This window comes from Heteronotia binoei, chromosome 12 (assembly GCF_032191835.1).
Source record: "Heteronotia binoei isolate CCM8104 ecotype False Entrance Well chromosome 12, APGP_CSIRO_Hbin_v1, whole genome shotgun sequence".
NCBI classification, from domain to species: domain Eukaryota; kingdom Metazoa; phylum Chordata; class Lepidosauria; order Squamata; family Gekkonidae; genus Heteronotia; species Heteronotia binoei.
Window position 1 is genome coordinate 17,157,909 of NC_083234.1, and position 21,891 is coordinate 17,179,799.

Consider the following 21,891-nt stretch of genomic DNA (forward strand, 5'->3'; position numbering starts at 1 on the left):
AACGCAGCTGAGATACAGTCTTCTGAATAACTCTTTGTAAATATGGAAACAGCACCCCTGAACTATGGCTACAAATGCATTCAAGGGAGGAAGGCAAACAGAAGTATGAGAGTCCAGAGGTCACAAAGAGGATTACTCATTCTTGTACAAATCCATTGCATCTAGAATAAATTTTTATTTGGGTTGGTGGAGAACTAGGAAAGCCCTTCCTTCCTTCCGTCCCCCTCCCCCACGCCACATCCTGGATCTCTGCAGTTTGAACTCAAGAGAGTTCTCTCCAGAGAGAACAAATTGCTGCTAGAAGAGAGATTGAAGGCTTAATGGAACAAGAAACAGCACAAGGAAATCAGCCCGTATTGATTCTAAGGTTGAAAAACAAACCGATCCTCCCTTGGATTCCTTTCCTTGCTGGATCCCTAGAAAAGGTCACGCGGCAAGTCTGTGGGACGCCAAATGTCCATTTCTCATCTTTCGGTGTGATCAACGGGCACCAGTGGGAAGAAGAACAAGCATGCCATTTGACGTTGGAGAAAATCGGTGGTTTCATTGAGGAGAAAGCGTGGAGGGATTATTGACAGCCAAGAAATGAAATCCACCTCTTTTTCCTGTCGTTTGACCTAAAACCGGAGCTCTGGTCCAGTTAAAGAAGCAGCGCTTCAGGAGGCATCTGTGGTTTCATATGCCCTTTGGTGGGGGGGAAGGCCATTGCCGGGAAATGTGAATTGAGCCGGAAGATATTCTTGCTTTCCATCCTGCGTAGAATCCATAGGGATTTTTCCTGGTGTTCCATGGTCATTAGTAGGCCATGCCCACCTAGTTTGCAACAACAAGCCAGGCAACTGAGAGGACAGTATCAAGAAGGATATAGGCTGGCCGACTCTAAGCAGCGATGTTTCTTCCCAAGGAATATCAGCAGATGGCTCAGAGTTGGGACTTCCAAGGACAAAAGGTTCCATTTAGATCTAGGGGGCGTTTGTCCCCCTCCCCGCAGGCACTGCCTGGTACGAAAACAGTGTTGCGTTTCACGCAAGGACTGCCAAAGCAACAGACAGCTCCGTAGTTGTTGGAGTGGAAAGAATGAAGAGACCAGCTCTCAGTTCTATGCCTGTAACAGACTTCGTGCCACAATCATCCTCATCACCTCGTTGGTACCTATAGCAGGCAGAGAAAGATCACCGTTGTTAGCAAAGTAGTACAACTGTGCATCTTTGCCCCATGCTCTGTGAACGTGGGGAATCCAGACTGAAATTTGGAATGCTGGGGATCTCGGATTTTCTTTTAAAAAACAGTAAGCAAGCAAGTTTCTAGCCCTCATGAAGGCCAGCATTGAAGGCACAGGCGCTGAAATACACCCACCAATAGCACAAGTTTACAAGCAAGGAGGATTAGAACCCAGAATCAAGCTCCAACATGTAGCCTCTGATGATGAAGCACAAAGTTGCACATGCAAGTCAGCACACTGATCTGGAAAATTTAGGAACATGGTATAGGGTTGTCAACCTCCAGGCAGGGCATGAAGATCTTCTGTAATTACAACTGATCTCCAGACTACAGAGATGAGTCTCCTGGAGGAAATGGCTGCTTTGGAGAGTGGATTCCAGGGCTTTTTTTTTGTAGCAAGAACTCCTTTGCATATTAGGCCACACCCCACTGATGTAGCGAATCCTCCAAGAGCGTACAGGGCTCTTTGTACAGGGCCTTCTGTAAGCTCCAGGAGGACTGGCTACATCAGGGGTGTGTGGCCTAATATGCAAAGGAGTTCTTGCTACAAAAAAAGCCCAGATGGATTCTATGCATTATACCCTGCAGAGGTCCCTGGTCTCCCCAGTACCACCCCCCTCCAAAAAAAAAATCTCTGGCAGCTTCCCAATCTGGAGTTTGCAATTGTAGCAGCAGAGCATGCATGCAGTTGGTTCACCTGGTGCTTCAGTTTGCAGTTTAGCCATATTAACTAAGCCACTGCCAAATCCGCCTTCTTTCATCTTCAGGAGGCACGGCAGCTGGCCCCTTTTCTGGACCAGGATGACTTAGCAATGGTGATCCATGCTATGGTCACCTCAAGAATAGATCAGGGTAATGTTCTCTACATGGGGCTGCCCTTGATCCTGACTTGGAAACTACAGCTAATGTAGAACACCGCAGAACAGCTGTTAATGGGTCTCCCTCGATGGGAGCACATTCAGCCAGTGCTGAAAGAGCTGCACTGACTACCTATTGTGTTCCGAGTCCGCTTTAAGGTCCTGGTATTGACCTTTAAAGCCCTATATGGTCTGTCTATCTGCAAGACTGCCTTTCTCCATATGTTCCCCAGAGAGCACTGCGTTCAGGGACACAAAACCTGCTGTCTATCCCCAGACCAAGGGAGGCCAGATTATGCTCTACACGGGCTAGGGCCTTCTCAGTGGCAGCACCAGCAATGTGGAACGCCCTCCCAGAAGCCATAAGGGCTCTACAGGATCTCTCCCAATTCCGCAGGGCCTGTAAAACCAAATTATTTTGGCAAGCCTTTAACATTTAAATGGGAGAGGAGTGCCACCCTATACTGCTGAGCAATACTACTTATAAGGAATTACGACCATCATAGGATCACTGTCAGAAAGAAAGCTACGATCCCGCCTACTGAAGTTGTTAACAGCACCATGAAATGTATTTTATGTACTTTATGTATTTAAACAGCAGCAACAATTGCTGCTTTAATCGTTTTAAATTGTATTCTCGAATTGTTTTAAACCGACTGTTAGCCGCCCTGAGTCCGCTTGCGGAGAGGGTGGGATATAAAATTAAAGTAATAATAATAATGAACTGGGCTTTTAGCACAGGCCACGATAAGTGGAGGGTCACACTGAAGTGGCCAGATAAAGCAAGCAAGGGCCGGAGGAGGCCGGCAGCCGTCCCCCAAATTACCTTCCAAAATCTGGTGCACTCGGATATCTCGCACAAACTGCTGCACGGCGTAGTCCTTCAGGTACCCATAGCCGCCATGCATCTGCAGGGCTTGGTTGCAGATCTAGGAAGGAGAGGAGAAGGATCAGTTGCCAGGGACACTAAACTTTCTCAGGGAATCCACAGCAGAGCAGAGCTAGAACAAGCAATCCACTTTGAAGGCTGTCTGGAAAAATCAGACCATTGTCCCAGCTGAGAAGGAAGCTTCTGAAGTTCAGCATTGAGATTGCTTCTAGTGGACTGGGGGAGTGAAGGGAGGATTGCATTTGGTAGCACAGAAACAATTTAGGTCCACGTACAGTATTATGGTTATGAGGGTTTAGCTGAAAAATGCAAGACTGCCATCTAGCGGCCAGCTAAGGGAAGATCGCATAAACACATGAAGCTGCCTTATACTGGTCAGTATTATCTACTCAGACTGGCAGCCGCTCTCCAGGGTCTCAGGCAGAGATCTTTCCTATCACCTACCACCTGATCCCTTTAACTGGGGATGCCGGGGATTGAACCTGGGACCTTCTGTACGCCAAGCAGATGCTCTGCCACTGACGCGTAGCATCCCTCTTATCAACCGATAGTGTAGGAGTTGGGTCCTAGAGGAAGAGATTTTTTGCCCCCTGGCCTCCACCTGTGAACAGGCCTTTAGCCACAGGGGAGCCTGTGGGGGCACTGCCCCATGACTTCCAGGGGGCCTCTGGGATGCAGCCTTTTGGGGGTGGGTGGGTTTGGTTGGTTGTTTTTTGCCATGGCTGAGCCAGCAAAGTGTCATCGGCGGCAGCCGGAGCTGGTAGTGCTGAGCTTGGCAAAGTACACTGCAGCAGACAAAGCTGAGAAGAGTGAGGCGGAGGAGCTGGAGGCAGAGGAAGCCGCATGGAATGGGCCGGGGGGGGGGGGCGGGGATGGATGGAGCTGTTGCCTACAAAGTACTGGGGTGGGGGAGAGGGAGGTGGAAGGAACCCCCCTGCTTGAACACACGGTGCAGTCGCTTCTTGACTCCAAAGTTTATTGTTGGCTGCCTCGACTTGGCTGCTTTCAGAGCCTCCAGCTTTTGCCCCCACCCCACAAAGCTTCTGAGAATTGGCAAGCCCCACAGTGGATGGAAAGGGTGCCTTCCTGACTTTTTAAAAAGCCCACTTCAAAGAGCTTTCAGAGGGGTCTTAAGACATGCCTTTTCCAGCAGCCTTCAAATTGCATCAATGATTTAAATGGCATCGTTGGGAGCGGGGGGTAGGAAGAGTGACTGGCATTCTAAAAATTATTCAAAATATGTTGCTTCTGAAATGTTTCCATCGGTTTCTTTTATTTTATTATCTCTTATAAAGGATATTTTAACAAAACAAGAGCCCCGTGGCGCAGAGTGGTAAAGCTGCAGTACTGCAGTCGGAGCCCTCAGCTCATGACCTGAGTTCGATCCCAGAGGAAGCTGGTTCAGGTAGCCGGCTCCAGGTTGACTCAGCTTTCCATCCTTCCAATGTTGGTAAAATGAGTACCCAGCTTGCTGGGGGGAAAGTGTAGATGACTGGAGATGGCAATGGCAAACCACCCCATAAAAAGTCTGCCATGAAAATGTTGTGAAAGCAACGTCACCCCAGAGTCGATAACAACTGGTGCTTACACAGGGGATTACCTTTACCTTTATAAAGGATATTGTAAACCACCTTGGGGATTTTCCCATCAGAAGACAGTCGATACGTAAATGCTTTCTGGCCCCCTCCCAACTCCTGCTATAGCAGCAGAACCACTATGACGTTAAAGAATGTTCACAAATATTTTCACCGCTTGGGGAGTCAACGCCAGCAACAGAAGGCTGGCAGAGAGCAAAGAAAGGTTGGGGGGGGGGAAATCACACAAACAACATCTGGAGCAAAAGGAGCTGTGTGCTATTAGCCTAGTGAAGAAAGAGAGACAAGGATCAGTTAGAAGGAGACAGACTGCAGGGTCCCAGAGAGAGAAGAACTTAGGAGGCCAAAGACTTAGGGGTGGGGGGCTAAGCAGGGCTTAGGGCTAGATGACAAAGCAGGCAGTGGATCTGAATGCAAGGACCTAAGCTGCTGTTGAGGGTGGCAAACACTTCATGATGTCCAGCCCAGCATCCACTAGGCCTAATTGAGCCACAGATGCCTCCCCCTGTAAAGTTTCTCACACCACCCAGATGATCAATGGTGACTGGCCCTTTAAGAGTCAGCCAGTCACTGACAGCTGGTCCTTGGACAGCCAGATGTCTTGTCGTCGGCCCTCTGAAAGCTCCTCCCACCAAGTCCCAGGATTGGAAAGGTCAAATACCACTGCCCTAGAGTAAGGGTGGCCAAACTTGCTTAACGTAAAGCGCCTCATGGAATAAATGTCAGACGTTTGAGAGCCACGAGGAAGGGAGGAAGGAAGGGAAACAGATGGGAGAGGAGGGAAAGAGAGGTGGAAATAAAGCAACTTTAACTTTAAATGCATTCTCCAAGCCACTGGCTGGCTTGGCGAAGTGATTTAAAGAGGGAAAAAGCCTTCATCATGCCAGCCAACAATGCAATGGGGCTTCGAGAGCCATATAATATGTGTGAATGAACCACATGCGGCTCCCGAGCCACAGTTTGGCCACCCCTGCTCTTGAGCACCTGCTTCCTTCTTAAAGCCCAGATTTTGCTGCTTCACGAACACACAGTTTTTCAGTTGAACCCATCCATCATGATGTCTCATGTCACTGAGGGGTCCTCCCTGGCAGTCTTCTGAGAAAGCCCCACAGTCGTTTCTCCCCCACCCCCCCTTTATTCCTTGGTCAGGGACAGGAGATGCTGAAAGCTGACTGTCAAGTCTGCGGTTCAATGGAAAGGTCAGCAACTTTGCCTACCGCAAAGCACTCATCCGTGGCAAAGAGCTTGGCCATGGCGCAGAGAGCCATGGCGTCCTCCCGGTTCTCCTGCAGAGCCTGAGCCGCGTTCCGCACCATCAGCCGGGCCGCCACGAGACGCGTCGCCATCTCAGCCAGCTGGAACTGGAGGTACTGTCCCCCACAAAAGAAAAGACAGAGAGAAGCGGAAAGGAGGTTAACACTTATTCATAAGGCTTATGGGATGGCCTGAAAGAAAATACCTGGGTTTTTCCTGCAGTTATTACTGTCTCTTTCTTTCCAAAGAAAAAGAGGAAGGGGAGACTGGATTTATGCCCCGCCCCTCGCTCAGAGTGGCTTACAATCTCTTACAACAGACACCCTGTGAGGTAGATGTTGCTGAGAGAATTCTGAGGGAACTGCCTTGCTTCATGTACCCCCACCTTTTGAGATTAGGCACCTGGAAACCCAGGACACGGCCTTCTCGGTTATGGCACCAAAGGCCTGGAACGCTCTTCCAAAGAGAGACTCATCTGTCTCCTTCTGTTGCCATCTTTCACCCACAGGTGAAGACTTTTCTGTTTCATCTATTGTTCCCTCAGGGATCTCTCCTCCATTTTTAATGTGTTGTTTTTATGTTTTTTTGTATTTAGCTCTTGGTGCCCCTTACAAGGACACAAAGGTGAGGTACAAATTTTGTGAAATAAAACAAAATAAACATATACATGGGATCAAGCGACGTGGCAGTAGAGAGGCACCTTTTAAGTCAATCCTGCCCAACCTAACTTAACTGCCAGCTATGAAGCAGGCTGACTTGGACAAGCACTGCAGGGAATGCGGTTTTAATTAATGCAGTTTCAGTACTGCGCCTCTGCTGTTGGCTACCCACAATCCCATGGGCTTTCTGCGTTGCAAGCAATACTCCCTCTAAGCTGTGGAGCCTTGTGAGCAAAAATTCTACTTCATGAGCTACTGGGCATTAAAATTGTGAACTACTGTATGAATTGGTTTGCTCTGGGGCCATTTTTTTTCTGAACTAAGACAAAAATGTGTGAGCCAGAGGCTAAAAAACACCTGTGAGCTGGCTCACACCAATTCAGCTTAGAGAGAAGACTGGTTGCAAGCAAACGGGAACAGCCACCACTGCCACAGTACCTGCTGTTCCTAACAGAGCAGCAGGCCTGGATTAATAATTAGGCCAAGTAGGCACTGGTCTATGGGCCCCCACACCTCCCCGCCGTTTCCCCCCTGCTTGCAGCCTCCCAGCCTCCACGCGCAGCCAGCAACTGAGCTGCTCTTTGCCCGTCTTGCCTGGTGTGTCTGCTGCTGGCTACATTGCCCAGTTTGCCTCTCTCTGCCTCTCCCCCGCAGTTTTGTCAAAGGGGCTTTTGGGAAAGTGCTTGCAGGCTGCAGTGGGGGCTACGGGGGGTGAGGCAGGCACGCCGAGGTAATTTGCAAGGGGCCCCCTGAGATTTTAACTGCCTAGGGGCCTCCATAGGGTTTTATCCGGCACTGCAGGGCAGTGACGTGGCGAACATTTGAGGCCAACCATTCTATTACCAACAGGAAGGTTCCGTCGTAAGGGCGTATAATCACATTAAGAAGTCACCTGATTGCTCGCCAGCAGTTCCCCAAATTGCTTGCGGACATTGAGGTGATCCCGGGCCAAGAGGGTGCAGGCGTGGGCAGCGCCCAGCGAACACGAAGCTGGAGGAGGAAATCAGAGCAGACGGGCTGTGGCCCCCCAGGAACGTTGTCTCCTCCCCCACCCCCATCGCCCAGTCCTTCTTCCCCCGCTCTTACCAATGTTAACCCTCCCTCCATTCAGGCCCTTCATGGCAATGTTGAAGCCCTGCCCTTCCTCCCCCAGTCGGTTGGCCACCGGAACGGCGCAGTCTTCAAATATCACAGCCCGGGTCGGCTGGGAGTTCCAGCCCACCTGCAAGAAAAGAGGAATCACTTTGAAGAAGAAGATGATACTGGATTTATATCCCGCACTCCACTCCAAAGAGTCTCAGAGTGGCTCACAATCTCCTTTATCTCCCTCCCCCACAACAGACACCCTGTGAGATAGATGAAGATATTGGATTTATATCCCGCCCTCCACTCCGAAGAGTCTCAGAGCGACTCACAATCTCCTTTCCCTTCCTCCCCCACAACAAACACCCTGTGAGGGAGATGAAGATATTGGATTTATATCCTGCCCTCCACTCCGAAGAGTCCCAGAGCGGCTCAGAATCTCCTTTCCCTTCCTCGCCCACAACAGACACCCTGTGAGGTAGATGAAGATATTGGATTTATATCCCGCCCTCCACTCCGAAGAGTCTCAGAGCGACTCACAATCCCCTTTCCCTTCCTCCCCCACAACAGACACCCTGTGAGGTGGGTGGGGCTGAGAGGACTCTCACAGCAGCTGCCCTTTCAAGGACAACCTCTGCCAGATGGGCTTTCAGGAAGGATGTGGAAGAACAGAAAGAGTTGGCAGCTCAAGAGACCGGCTATGACCCAGTGAGAACCTGAAAAACTGGCTAGTGAGAGACCAGCTACGACCCAGCCCTCTTACCTTCCTCTCCTTCTTTCCAAAGCTCAGCCCCGGGATTCCTTTCTCCAGCACCAAGCAGGAGATGCCTTTGGCACCTGGCCCTCCCGTCCGGCACATGACCACATACACATCTGTATCACCACCGCCACTGATGAAAGCCTAGCAAGAGAATTGAGAGAAGGTCGTTGTTCAGGAATCTCCCCATCCTCAACTGATGGCAAGCCCGGAGTGGAAGGAAGTGGCAGCGTGCGGATTGTGAATTCGAGACCCCCGGAATCAGCAGGCAAGGGAGCAAAGGAACACAGCAGGCTGAATGGAGAAACAAAAGATGACTGGCCTGGGGATTCCAGTACTCCTGGGGAGGGGAAGGTATGACGGTGGGACTAGGCGGAATTATAAGGGAAGGAGGCCAAGACATGACAGTGCTCGACCCCCTTCCAGCCTACGTCCCATCCCGATGGTGGCAGGTAGTAGGGCCAGGTTAAATTATTCGCCTCCGTCACTGGTGTTATGCAATGCCAGGTCCATTAATAATAAGACCTCTATCCTTCGGGAGTTCCTGTTTGAACAGGATATGGACCTGGCATGCGTGACCGAGACCTGGGTGCACGAGGGGGAGACTGTAGCTCTCTCCCAGTTCCCGCCCCCCCCCCCCCCCCGGGATTCTCGGTCTTTCACCAGTCCCGGACAAGCGGGCGGAATATAACTCAAAATAAATTAATAAATAAATAAATACATGGATGGATGACGAGGAACTGGGCAAGCGGAGGGGGGGGGAGATAAGGGAAGTGCTCGAAAAGTCAATCCAAAACTATTGCGAGCTAAGAACGTTACTAAGCCGTGGGTCCATTTGGTCCAAACCCTGGCTACCATCAGCAAAAAGTCACAATCTTTGAGACCCCCGCAAGTAGAGTACAAAAGCAACAGGAGCCCTCCCTCGTTTGCAGTCCCCAGCCTCTAGTAAACAAATGATTATGCTGCCTTTGAATGAGGAGGTTCTGTTTAGTTCTCATGAGCAATGCTCCCTCTAAGCTGTGGTCTTGTGAGCAAAAATTCTATTTTGTGAGCTCCTGGCATTAAAGTTGTGAGCTCCTGCATAAATTAGTTTGCTCTCGGGCCATTTTTTTCCTGAGCTAAGACAAAAATGGGTGAGCCAGAGGCTTAAAAAACTGGGCTAGCTCACACTACCTCAGCTTAGAGGGAACACTGCTCATGAGCAACAGTCACAGCTGGGCCTCTCCTCCATTAATTTTCCAGAGTCCCATTTCAATGTGTGTTTTACAGCTGAGGACGGCAACTGTTTTTTAAGCTAACCTGGCTCCTTCCTTCCTTCTCCCTCAGCGGGAATGGCGACTGAACTGTGCGTTGGCTGCCACCATCTGAAACTGTTTTTTGTAATTGTTAACTGAATTGTTAAATTTAATTCAATTTAAAATCGCTGTATATTTCTGGGCCTGTTGTCCCCCATCCTGAGCTCTGTTTACACGGAAGGGTGGGTTATAAATCAAATGAATGAATGAAATGAATTTTTGAAGCCGTTTAAACTGCTGCCTATACCAACACATCGGTAAAGAGATTGGGAGTAATGGCTAAAAGAATGAGCTCCAGTTCAGAAGGTTGCCGGTTCCAACACTGTCAGGAACTCATCAGATGGCTTTTGGGAAGCCGCTCTCCCTCCACTTTAGCGCCCCCTGCACCATCTTCCATCCAGGAATAACACAGGCCTAACTCACAGGGCTAATTTCAGGATTATAACATGATAATGTACGCTGACCATCGACACTGCTGTTATTATTAGTCCCTGAGGCAATACTCAAAGCTCTATCAAGGAAAAAAATTGGATTACCTTGTGAGCAATGTTCCCTCTAAGCTGCAGAGTCTTGTGAGCCAAAATTCTACTTTGTGAGCTACTGGCATTCAAGTTGTGAGCTACTGCATAGCTTAGTGTGCTCTGGGGTCATCCTTCCTGAGCTAAGACAAAAATCTGTAAGCTGGAGGCTAAAAATCTGTGAGCTAGCTCACACTAACTCAGCTTACAGGGAACACTGCTTGTGAGTATATTTATTTGAGGCACAGTTGCAAAGTTAGGGTCCAATAGCGCCTTTAAGACCAACAAAGTTTTATTCAGGCTGTGAGCTTTTGTGTGCATGCACACTGGGTCAAACAGGATGGAATCAGACTTGCTTGCTCATATATATATATATATATATATATATATATATATATATATATAACACACAGAAATTTCAGTTTGTGGGAGAGGATGCTAGGATGCTGTCTCAGGAGGATGTTCTACAGTGTTCCTCAGGGAATAGATCTGGAACAGGTGTTCTGCCATTTCTACAAGAGAAGCGAGGCACAGACCTTCCCTCTGCTTGGGAGCTGCAGCAGATTTCAAGAAGACGGAAGCTGGTACCTTGGAGCCATTCAGGATGTAAGTGTCGCCTTTCCTCTTGGCGGAAGTCAGCAAAGAAGCAGCGTCGCTCCCACTTCCTGGTTGGGAAGAAGTAGGAAGACTCTGATTGAGTGGAAAACAACCTTACTTCATACAGTTCCTGCCTTCTGCCTGGCAGTTCCAGGCCTCCTGGTGGTCAGACTTCTTGGCTGTCGATCAGTTTAAATTTCTCATCTAACCTTCAGCCAGTTGTTGTTTCAGCCTAACCTACCTAACATTGTGCAGGGGGCTGGACTAGATGACCCTGGAGGTCCCTTCCAACTCTACGATTCTATGATTAAGTAGGTAAGTAGAGGCAAGCCTTTTTTTCTAGCAGGAACTCCTTTGCATATTAGGCCACACACCCCTGATGTAGCCAATCCTCCAAGAGCTTACAGTCAGCGCTGTAAGAAGAGCCCTGTAAGCTCTTGGAGGATTGGCTGCATCAGGGGTGTGTGGCCTAATATAGAAAGGAGTTCCTGCTACCACAAAAAGCCCTGAGTGGAGGGAAGACAATATATGCCAAGTAAAACACCTTGGAGGAAGAATAGGATGAAAACATACTAAGCAAATAGATACACCCCACTGAGACTCTTGGGCTCAGCGAATCCTGAGATGCTACCTCTGTCTACTTCAGCTGGTAAACCACACCTGACCAATGCTTTCCTCAAAAACCCCATGAAGAGACTGTCTGAAATGAAAATGTTTTGGAGAACATTAATTCATAGGGTCGCCAGAAGCGACTTAATAGCACTTAACCCACAAACTTCAGTCATGCCTTAGATCAGGGGTTGCCAAACTTGCATAATGCAAGAGCCACACAGAATAAATGTCAGATGTGTGAGGGAAAGGAAGGAAGAGGAGGAAAATATATCAGGGAGAGAGGTGGAAAGGAAGCAATCATAACTTCAAATGTGTTCTCCAAGCTGCCAGCTGGCTTGGCTGGGCAAAGTGATTTAGAGAGAGAAATGCCTTCCCCAAGCCGGCTGACAGGGGCTTCGAGAGCCACGCAATAGGTGCGAAAGCGCCACATGTTGCTTCCCATCCGCAGTTTGGCCTCCCCTGCCCTACACCAAGACGGGCAGCAGAAAAGAGCAAGAGTCCAGCAGCACCTTGAAGACTAACAAAACGTGTGGCAGGGTGTGTGCTTCCGGGAATCACTGCTCTCTTCTTCAGATATAGCCCCGTCGTGCCCTGACCTGGACGTTCCAGGCTAGTCTGATCTCATTCGATCTCAGAAGCTAAACTGGGTCAACCCTGGTTAAATATTTGGATGGGAGACCACCGAGAGAGCCTGGGGTCGCTATGCAGAGGCCGGCAATGGCAAATCACCTCTGTCCATCTCTTGCCTTGAAAATCTTATGGGGTTGCATAAATAGGCTGTGAATGGATGGTATTTCACACACACACACCTGCTGCAATCAATAATTCCTTAGTTCTCAGGATGTGGAAATGGACAAAGCCCATCCTCCCCCAACCCCACCCCACCCGGCTCACCTGGCTCAGTCAGGCAGTAAGAAGCAAGCTTCTCCATGCTGCAAAGCGAGGGGCAGAACCTGCGCCTCTGCTCTTCGTTCCCGAAGGTGTCAATCATCCAGGCGCACATGCTGCGATAGCAAAACAGGGTGTCACGGAGGCAGCCAGGGCTTTTTTTTAATAGAAAAGGCCCAGCAGGCAATCATCTGCATATTAGGCCACACCCCCTGATGGAACCATAGTTTCGCGCAGGAACTCACTTGCATATCAGGCCACACCCTGGACACCAAGCCAGCCGGAACTGCGTTCCTGCGCGTTCCTGCTCCTAAAAAAAGTCCTGGAGGCAACCCAACTTGGATGGAGAAACAGCAAGGAAGTCCAGGTTTGCTATATAGAGGCAGGCAATGGCAAACCACCTCTGCTTGTCTCTTGCCTCGAAAACCCTGCAGCTGCCTATTTCCCACCCTGCCTGCCCTCCATACTCACTTGTGGATGCTGATATAGGCCGTGGTACTGACACATCCTGTCGACAGGGCCTCGAAGATGATGGAGGTGTCCAGCCGGGACAATCCCGAGCCCCCCACATCTGGCCGCACATAGATCCCACCAAACCCCAGCTGGGATGCTTTCCTCAGAGTTCCCACTGGGAATATTTCCTGTTGAAGAAGAGAAAAGGTGGATTGCAGGCATTCTCAGACAAGATCTGGTATTGTAGGTCTTGCGAAATGTGTTTTTCTTTTTTGAGATTTCTGCTGCTCTGTACTTGAGTGATTACATTTCATTGCCACGTGAAATACGGGCAGTCAATACACACGCTGCTATAGGGTTATTTAGTAGAATAACTGTCAAGATTTAGGGAACAATAGGGTTGCCAATTCCCAGGTTGGAAATCAAACAAAATACCGTGATATAATTACGGAAGCCATTCAAATACAATAACCACAATTTATCAAGAATTCTTATAAATATAGTGATATTTTTCACAAATTTTCAAACACTCTTACAACAAGGTCAGTAATTTATCCAAGGCCATATAAGGGCAGTCACAATATCTGAGCACATACAAAACTTAAAGAGAATGAAATTCTCACAATAAAGTGCTGCGTGCAAGAAGCGCCTGTATACTAAAGAGATCAAAAGTTCATTTCCTAAAGACTCCACAGGTCCACCTCCAACAGAGCCCGAAGCCGGCTGACACTTGCTGTGCAATTTCAAAATCCTTTGTCAAGGAGGGGAGATAGAAGTTCTTCCAAACTTTCACAGTAAAGATGTGACGGAACCGGCCCGATTCTGCCTTCAGACCCGGTCCCGTCAACTCCCTATTGAGTCGCCAACTCCTGGAGGGAGCTATTTCTCCTCCTGCCACTTGGGCTCGCTGCCACCACCTGCTCAGTCTAGGGGTTCAGATTGAGAGGAACAGGACTCCCAATCCCCCTCTCCAGCTATGAGGCCAGGCCTCAAGGTCCTCTCCCACCCTGTACTTGGGTATCACAGAGACCTCAGCACTTCTTTGGGGAATCCCTGGAGGATTGGCACCTTATCCAACTGCATGCCTTCCCCCTTCCCTGGGGCCCCCTTCATAACGCAGCGTGGTCTAACGCGGTTGGGGATCTATGTGGTACAGAGTTTGACTGCCAGCATTCAAAACAGAAAAAATATTTATTTAAAAGAGAAAAAGAAAAGAAACGAAAAACACAACGAAAACAGTTGCATGTAAAAGGTTAACACAGCACAGCACCCGCACAGCAAACAGCATGACAAAGAAAAGGTGGTTATAAACGCATCCTACTGTCCCTGGTCTAAACTTGCCCTGCTTTGAAGATGACTTACTTGGTCTGACTGCCTGGGGGCCTTTTCCTCTTGAATAGGCCTCTTCCACAGGCAGGAGCCCCCACACTGGCAACCTCTTCCTTTGAGCGCCAGTTGAGAACTGCTTCTCTTCCTGCCTAACTCACATACCAAGAACAAAAGAACTTCCTGCCGCTCTAGGAGGCTTTCCCCCTAGAGTTGTTGGTCTGGCTCTGGAAGGGAGGGGGGGGGGTTGGAGGGAGGCTAGGCCAAAGCCTGCTTAGCAGTTTCATGTTCCCTCCCAACTAAGATGGCGTTTCTCCACAAAAGACATTTGTCAAAAGCACATACAAAGCACTCGCAAACCTTCCAAGGTAATATGCCCTTTTGTTTGCTATCTCCAGTTTGGTGTACTGGTTAAGTGTGCGGACTCTTATCTGGGAGAACCGGGTTTGATTCCCCACTCCTCCACTTGCACCTGCTGGCATGGCCTTGGGTCAGCCATAGCTCTGGCAGAGGTTGTCCTTGAAAGGGCTGCTGCAGTGAGAGCCCTCTCCAGCCCCAACCACCTTACAGGGTGTCTGTTGTTGGGGAGGAAGGTAAAGGAGGTTGTGAGCCGCTCTGAGACTCTTCGGAGTGGAGGGCGGGATATAAACTCAATATCTTCTTCTTCTTCTTATCTCCCCATGATTCTCCCTTGTATACAATCCCCAGGCTGAGCCAAAGGATCCCCCAGTTTGGAGGCCCTACCCCCGCTTCAGGGTCATCAGAAAGCAAGGGGTGGAGAATGTCTGCTGGGCACTCCATTATTCCCTATGGAGACCGATTCCCAAAGGGTTTAATGGAGAGTTGATCTGTGTGTATCTGGAGGGGACTGTTATTTAAGGTAGAGGTACCAAATTTTTAGCATAGCATCTGGTGCCTCTCCTCAAAACACCCCGCCCCCCCAAGTTTCAAAGAGATTGGACCAGGAGGTCCAGTTCTATGAGTTCCCCAAGAAGATGCCCCTATCCTTCATTATGCCAAACGGAGGGAAGGCATTGCAGCCGGAACTCCCTTTGGAATTGAATTGTGCTTGTCACAACTTGGTTCCTGGATCCACCCCCAAAGTCTCCTGATTCCACTCCCGAAGTCCCCATATATTTCATGAGTTGGACCTGACAACCCTAGTTCACACTGAACGGATAGTGTCTTAATACAATTCTTGTTAGCCAAGAAACTAGTCAGCCCGGATCAAATTATTTATATTCATATTTACTCCACCATCTGACTTGTTAACAATGACGTTTGAAAAATTAAAAGCATATAAATAAACTCAAAGACACTGAGGCTCTCATCAGATCTCAGTTCAGCAGGGTCATCCCTGGTTAGTACTTGGGTGTTAGTTCCGGGTTGCTACACTGAGACAGGCAATGGCAAACCATCACTGTTCCTCTTTTGACGAGGTCATCAAAAATTGGCTTGATGGGACCTCACACCACCAGAGAAATTGGAAGTGTCTGCCAACACTTTTCCTAGCACCTGCCAAGTGTTTTAAGAAAAGGTGTGGGGCTTCTGACTGGCTCTGTAGATTTTTTAAAAAAAGTTGCTTCTGCAGCAGCTCCCACCACAACATGAGGATCTTCACTGCATGACTGAAGGTAAACTGTGTGTATGCAAAAGGATATTTTAAAATAATATGTTCATCAGGGCTTTTTGTGTGGCAGGAACTGCTTTGCATACACACACCCCTGATGTAGCCAATCCTCCTGGAGCTTACAGTAGGCCCTGTACTAAGAGCCTTTGTAAGCTCTTGGAGGATTGGCTACATCAGGGGGTGTGGTCTAATATGCAGAGGAGTTCCTGCTACAAAAAAAATAGCCCTGAAAAGGCATTGTTAGGGTTAGGGTTACTATTAGAGTTATGCATAAACTCATTCCCTGACATTTTGTCGTTGCCTCAGCCTCCAATGGCAGCCATTTTGTGGTTGGCTTCACTTCTTGCAGCAGCCATTTTGTGGCTGCTTCCACCACCATGCCAGTATTCCAAAGGCATCACTAGCAGGGTGGCATGAAACTGGCCACTGACTGCTCTTCCGGAATCCTTCCCTCTCAGGTGGGGCTGGGGGCAACTCAAGGACAGGCCTGCTCTGACCTTTCACCCACACAGCATGGCCTACCCTTGCAAAGCTTTCTGTCTCCCAGAGATTGTTGCAATGGTTGGAACAATTGGGGCAGGCTTCCAAATGTGTGTGCATTTTTTAAAAATCCACTGCATGGTTAATCAGAGATTCTTTTAAAACCATTCTTCAATCAGTTCAGCATTTCTTTGATTAAAATTACAGCTCCTATAAGACTGAACATTTTACCACTGGTGCTGTTTGGGGCTATTGAAAGAAATGTCCAAGAACTGTTGGCCCAATGTGGGTAATGTTGATACTCTTTTTGTTTTTTCCTTCCCAGTTGTCAAGTAGCGCACCCAATCCCAAAGAGCCTCCAACATTAAGTAGGTACGGCTGCAAGAAGCTCACAGCAGAAGAGCCTTTCTGGATACAAACTCTCCAGTCCAGCCTCCTGCTTCCCAGAAATGTCACTGGGGGGGTGGGGAGACAAAAGCCTTCCTCCTCTGCCTGCCTTCCCCAGGGAGTAGCATTCGGTGGTACCTCTGAATATGGATCTTCCATTCAGCTGACCTGGTTAATAAGAACATCCTTCCTGGAGCTGACTGAAGGTCCCTCTAGTCTGAAGGTCTGGCTGAGCGTTCTGGGTGATGCCAACGCTTGTGCCTGACTCAACATGAATCTGTGACTGTATCAACATCTCAATATTGCATATGCGCCTGACGAAGCTCACTGGGAAACGGCGAGGACGCCAGTCTGCCGTTGCGCTTTCTCATCAAACTACTGGGACTGGACTCTACAACACCATTGAGCTGAAGAAGGCAGAGCTGTGCTCTTGCAAACAGATAAGCATATGGGGACATAGCACCTGACATTGTTTTACAATATATTTTATATATTTTATCTATGATGTATTCTTATTCTTATGCTATATTAATATTGGTTTTTATGACCTTGAATGTGAGCCGTCCTGAGCCTGCCTCGGCAGAGAGGGTGGGATATAAATCTAATAAATAAATATTTTTTTTAAGCTTCGGCTTATTTGTGAATGAGATTTATGATCACTTGTTTGAGTCTGTATGTTTTGAATTGAGACTGTCTGTGTACAGTATTACATGTGTGTTACTATGATCTTTATGCACTTATAAGCACTTTATTTGAGTTTTCTAATACAATATACCGTACTTTTTGCAGAATTTGGCAGTAAGCTTTCACTTTTGTGGTTAGCTCTATAGCACAGTCTCCTCTTTTGTGAATCCCTCTAGTCCAGCATCCTGATTTTCACAGAGGCCAATCAGAGCAAGAAGACAAATCGATCACTTGCTGCTGCAGCTGCTCCCTTAAATCTCAGCTTCATCTATTGCAATCGCTCTCCCTCCCCAATAGTTAACAAACTAAAGGGTTCACTGAGAAATCAATTGAACTCATTACATTCTGCAGGCCTACTTTGGAGACATCCTTGTGAAGGAATTGTTACCACATCTCAAAAAAGATATTATAGCCTTGGAAGAGGTGCAGAAAAGGGCAACTAAAACGATTACGGGAATGGAGCGCTTTCCCTATCAAGAAAGGTTAAAGAGGTTAGGGCTCTTTAGCTTGGAGAAATGACAACTGAGGGACGACACGATAGAGGCTTACAAAGTTATGCATGGAATAGAGAAGGTAGAGAAAAAAAGTACATGATAGAGGCTTACAAAATTATGCATGGAATAGAGAAGGTAGAGAAAAAAGTACTGTTCTCCCTTTCTCACAATACAAGAGCTCATGGACACTCAAATGAAATTGATAAACAGTAGGCTTAGAAGACGACTAGATTTATACCCTACCCTTCTCTCTGAATCAGAGTGGCTCACAATCTCCTTTATCTTCTTCCCCCACAACAGACACCCTGTGAGATACGTGGGGCTGACAGAGCTCTCCCAGAAGCTACCCTTTCAAGGACAGCTCTGTGAAACCTATGGATGATCCAAGGCCATTCCAGCAGATGCAAGCAGAAGAGTGGAGAATCAATCCCTGTTCTCCCAGATAAGAGTCCACACACTTAACCACTACACCAAACTGGATCAAAAGAAGTATTTTTTCAGCCAAAGAGTCATTAACACACAGAACTCACTGTTGCAGGGTGGCAGCTACAAGTATAGACAGCTTCAAGAGAGGACTGGATGACTTTGGTACATGCTTTCAGCTGCACGGACATTGTATGCGCAGTTGTGGAAGCAAAATAAAATTCCAGAAAAATGGGATTGGGTTATGAAAACTATGCACTGGAGTGAAATGGACAAATTAACAAGAACACTAAAGGAACTTGATATGGAAAAATTTAATAATGAAGGGCAAAAGTTTCAGAACTATGTGGAAGAACATTGGAGAGTGAAAGGACACTTGGTGATATTTGATAATGGATAACTTGTTTATTAGCTATTTTTAATTTACTGAGACAAGAATGATAGTTAAAATAAGAGTATGAGAAAATATTTTGTTCTTTCTTAAAAGATTATAATAAGATAGATAATATGACTTAATTTAGTAATATATTGGATCATTAATCGAATGAGGTAATGACCATAAAGAAATATAAGTTCCTTTTTTCTTTTTAAACAGTTTTTTTTTTAATGTCAAATTACCTTTATTGCTTTTATATTGTAAGTAACACTGGGGAAGTCTTGAAAGGGAGGAGGGGAGGTGGAAAATGTGATGCAACATATTGACTTTTATTTGAGAGAAGTAAAGCAAATAGTGATATAATATGTTGTAGAATAATAAAAATTGTTTTTACATAAGAGAGGACTGGATGATGATATGGAACAGAAGTTCATCAGTGGCTTTTAGCCACAAGGTATATGGAACATTGTGTCTGGGGCAGTGATGCTCTGTTTTCTTGGTGCTTGTGGGGGGGGGCGGGGCAAAAGCAGGAGGACTTTTGGAGTTCTGGCCCTGCTGGTGGACCTCCTGATGGCACTTGGGCTGGCCACAAGTGCTGGATTGGATCGGCCATTGGCCTGATCCAACATGGCTTCTCTTACATTTTTGACTTAGTACCTTCGTTTACAGTGCTTTGACAGGAATGTTTTATTTGGTGCACCACTTTCTTGGTAGCTTAGCCGTCAGCTTTGTTTCAGAATTCTATAACCCTAGCCCTATCACATTGCTTATTGGATGTCCAGTCCTGCTGACTGTGTTGGCTTGCACTATGCAATCTGCTTCAAGTTTCGCTAAGACAGAATATAAACAGCATAATAAAACTGCATTGTGTAGCATGATATGCATCCTCACCTTTTCATCCCATTCGGACATATGAGGGGCCAACTCCTTGGCAGCAAAGTCAAAGGCAACTCTTTGGAATTCTTTCTGTTCCTCCGTCAAACCCACCGAAGCTGGGATGCAAAAGAGAGATTTCCCCCCCGCCAAGGTAGGTACATCATTATCTTTCCCTCCTCCGTTATTCTTACAACAACCCTAACAGGCAGGCCCTTGTGTGAGAAAGGGACTCACCTCTTGATCGGATTTCAGGGATTTGAATTCAGGTCTTTCTCTGACTCTCTAAGAGCTATGTTTTTCTTCCACATATCCAAGGAAGTGAATTGTGTATCTGAAAAAGTGAGTAGCGACTCACGAAAGCTCCTACTCTGCCACAAATGTTGTTAGTCTTTAAGGTGCTCCTGGAGACTTACTCTTTTCTGCTACTCCATGACAGTAGCTCATGAGGCATTCTCACATGGCTAACCCACAACTGGGATAGAACGAAGTAGGAGTCAAGTTCACCTTTAAGAAGACGATGACGAAGACATTGGATTTATATTCCACACAAGAGTCTCAGAGCAGCTCACAATCTCCTTTCCCCACAACAGACACCCTGTGAGGTGGGTGGGGCTGAGAGGACTCTCACAGCAGCTCCATTTCAAGGACAACCTCTGCCAGAGCTATGGCTGACCCAAGGCCCTGCTAGCAGATGCAAGTGGAGGAGTGGGGAATCAAACCTGGTTCTCCCAGATAAGAGTCCGCGCACTTAACCACTACACCAAACTGGTCTCTCTTAAGGCCAACAAGGTTTTCTTCAGAATGTAAGCTTTTGTGTGCTAGAAGCACACTTCATCAGACAATAGGATGGAATGGCAGGGGGAAAAAAAGGACTGTTTGCCATTCCATCCTATTGTCTGATGAAGTGTGCTTCTAGCACACAAAAGTTTACATTCTGAAGAAAACTTCATTGGTCTTAAAAGTGAAACTTGACTCCTACTTTGTTCTATTGCTTCAGACCAACACGGCCGCCCACTTGGATCTACCTACATGGAATGCACAACTGGGATGTTTGCAGAGTCCCACATCTGTCACCGGGTGCCACACCCTAGGGACACAGCCTTGTTTGGTGGGGACAGATGTGTCCAGGGTTGCCAATCAGCAGGCAGGGCCCAGAAATCTCCCAGAATTACAACTGATCTCCAAACTACAAAGATCTGTTCCTCTGGAGGAAACAGCAGCTTCAGATGAACTATCTATGCTGATTCAGTGAACTTAGGCAGATAATGAGAAAGAGAGCAGGAAGGACTGCATCAGTACTTAGTTCTCGTGGCCCTTTCTTACACTCCCAGGGAAATCCTGTTTGCCACTTTGGAGACAAGTAGCAATTTTTCCAACAGGCTAGTTTGGCCAGGGATCCTGCATGGTTTTTTGCCATCTTCTGGGCATGGCGAAGAAGTTCCTAAGCAGGGGTGGGGAAGCTAGTTGTGAAGTTCCTGCATTGTGCAAGGGGTTGGACTAGATGATCCTGGAGGTCCCTCCCAACTCTATGATTCTATGAGGCATCATACCTCTGCTGAGGTCCTTCCCCTGTTCAAATCCTCCCTTTCCCCAGATGCCAACCCTCAAATCTCCAGAAATTTCTAAATCTAGAACTGGCGACCCCTCAAAGACAGACAGACATATTTCATCCTTGGAGCCCAGTCCCTGCCTTGCTTCCACCCACAGAAGACCAGCATAGAACACACTATCCAGTTTCCATGACCCCATCTTCCAGAATAACTTGTCAGGTGCAGTCAAGAAACCGCCTTTTCTTATTCAACGCTCACCATCCTTACCAATTCCTTCCTTCCTCATCTTGTTCGCCACAAACCACTGGACGTCTGTATACAGCCTCCTCCCCCTTACCCCCCAATCCCATATCTTCTTGGAATGCTGACATTAAGTCTACCCAGTCCAGTAGCAAGGCTTCATTTAGCGTCAAAGTAGGTAGAAATCCAACAGGTGTTGCTTCTTGGTCTCATCGTCATATCTCCGTAGCGGAAAAAAGGAGGCCCCTATTGGATTTCTGCCAGGGAGAAATCCAACAGGTGGTGCTTTCCCCGCTGTTGCATTCCCACGCAGGGATCAAAAAGACACCATCTGGCGGCCTTCTACCTGCCATGCCACTTTTAAAGGCAAGGGAGCCCTGTCGTGGGGGTACAGAGAGATTTAGCTCTCTTCCCATAAATCCCACAGTCCCCATGCACACGCCTTCTTCTCTCTGATCCTTACGATCAATGCAGGAGGCAATCCCTCGGCGCCCCCACACCTGTTTGCGTCCAAGGCACCTTCGCAGCTGGAGCTGCAGCCTGCAGCAACCCCTCCAAGCCATGGCAAGCGGTGCTCTGGCTACTAACGTCACGCCTCCCGCACCGCTCGCCGGGATTTGTAGTTTCAGGCTCTGTCTCCAATAATCTTTTTTTATGGGCAGTCCGCTACAACGAGACTACTTTTCCCAGAAGACATCGCGAAGGGCTGCAAGGACCTTTGGGAGTTGTAGTGCATGTCTCTACTCG

The 21,891-nt window shown here is 47.8% G+C and overlaps 1 protein-coding gene across 1 annotated transcript; it reads right to left on the minus strand.

Annotated features, from left to right (window-relative positions):
* Window positions 1-155: 155 nt before the first annotated feature.
* ACAD8 (acyl-CoA dehydrogenase family member 8) lies at window positions 156-21,729 on the minus strand. Its single transcript, XM_060250461.1, has 11 exons — window positions 21,608-21,729; window positions 19,370-19,470; window positions 12,697-12,866; window positions 12,232-12,341; window positions 10,717-10,793; window positions 8,322-8,459; window positions 7,562-7,697; window positions 7,368-7,465; window positions 5,780-5,932; window positions 2,905-3,007; window positions 156-1,152 (listed from the first exon to the last, which is right to left on the minus strand). Exons 1-11 carry the CDS (start codon window positions 21,705-21,707, stop codon window positions 1,100-1,102), a joined length of 1,239 nt encoding a protein of 412 aa, XP_060106444.1. The 5' UTR covers window positions 21,708-21,729; the 3' UTR covers window positions 156-1,099.
* Between the last annotated feature and the right edge of the window lie 162 nt (window positions 21,730-21,891).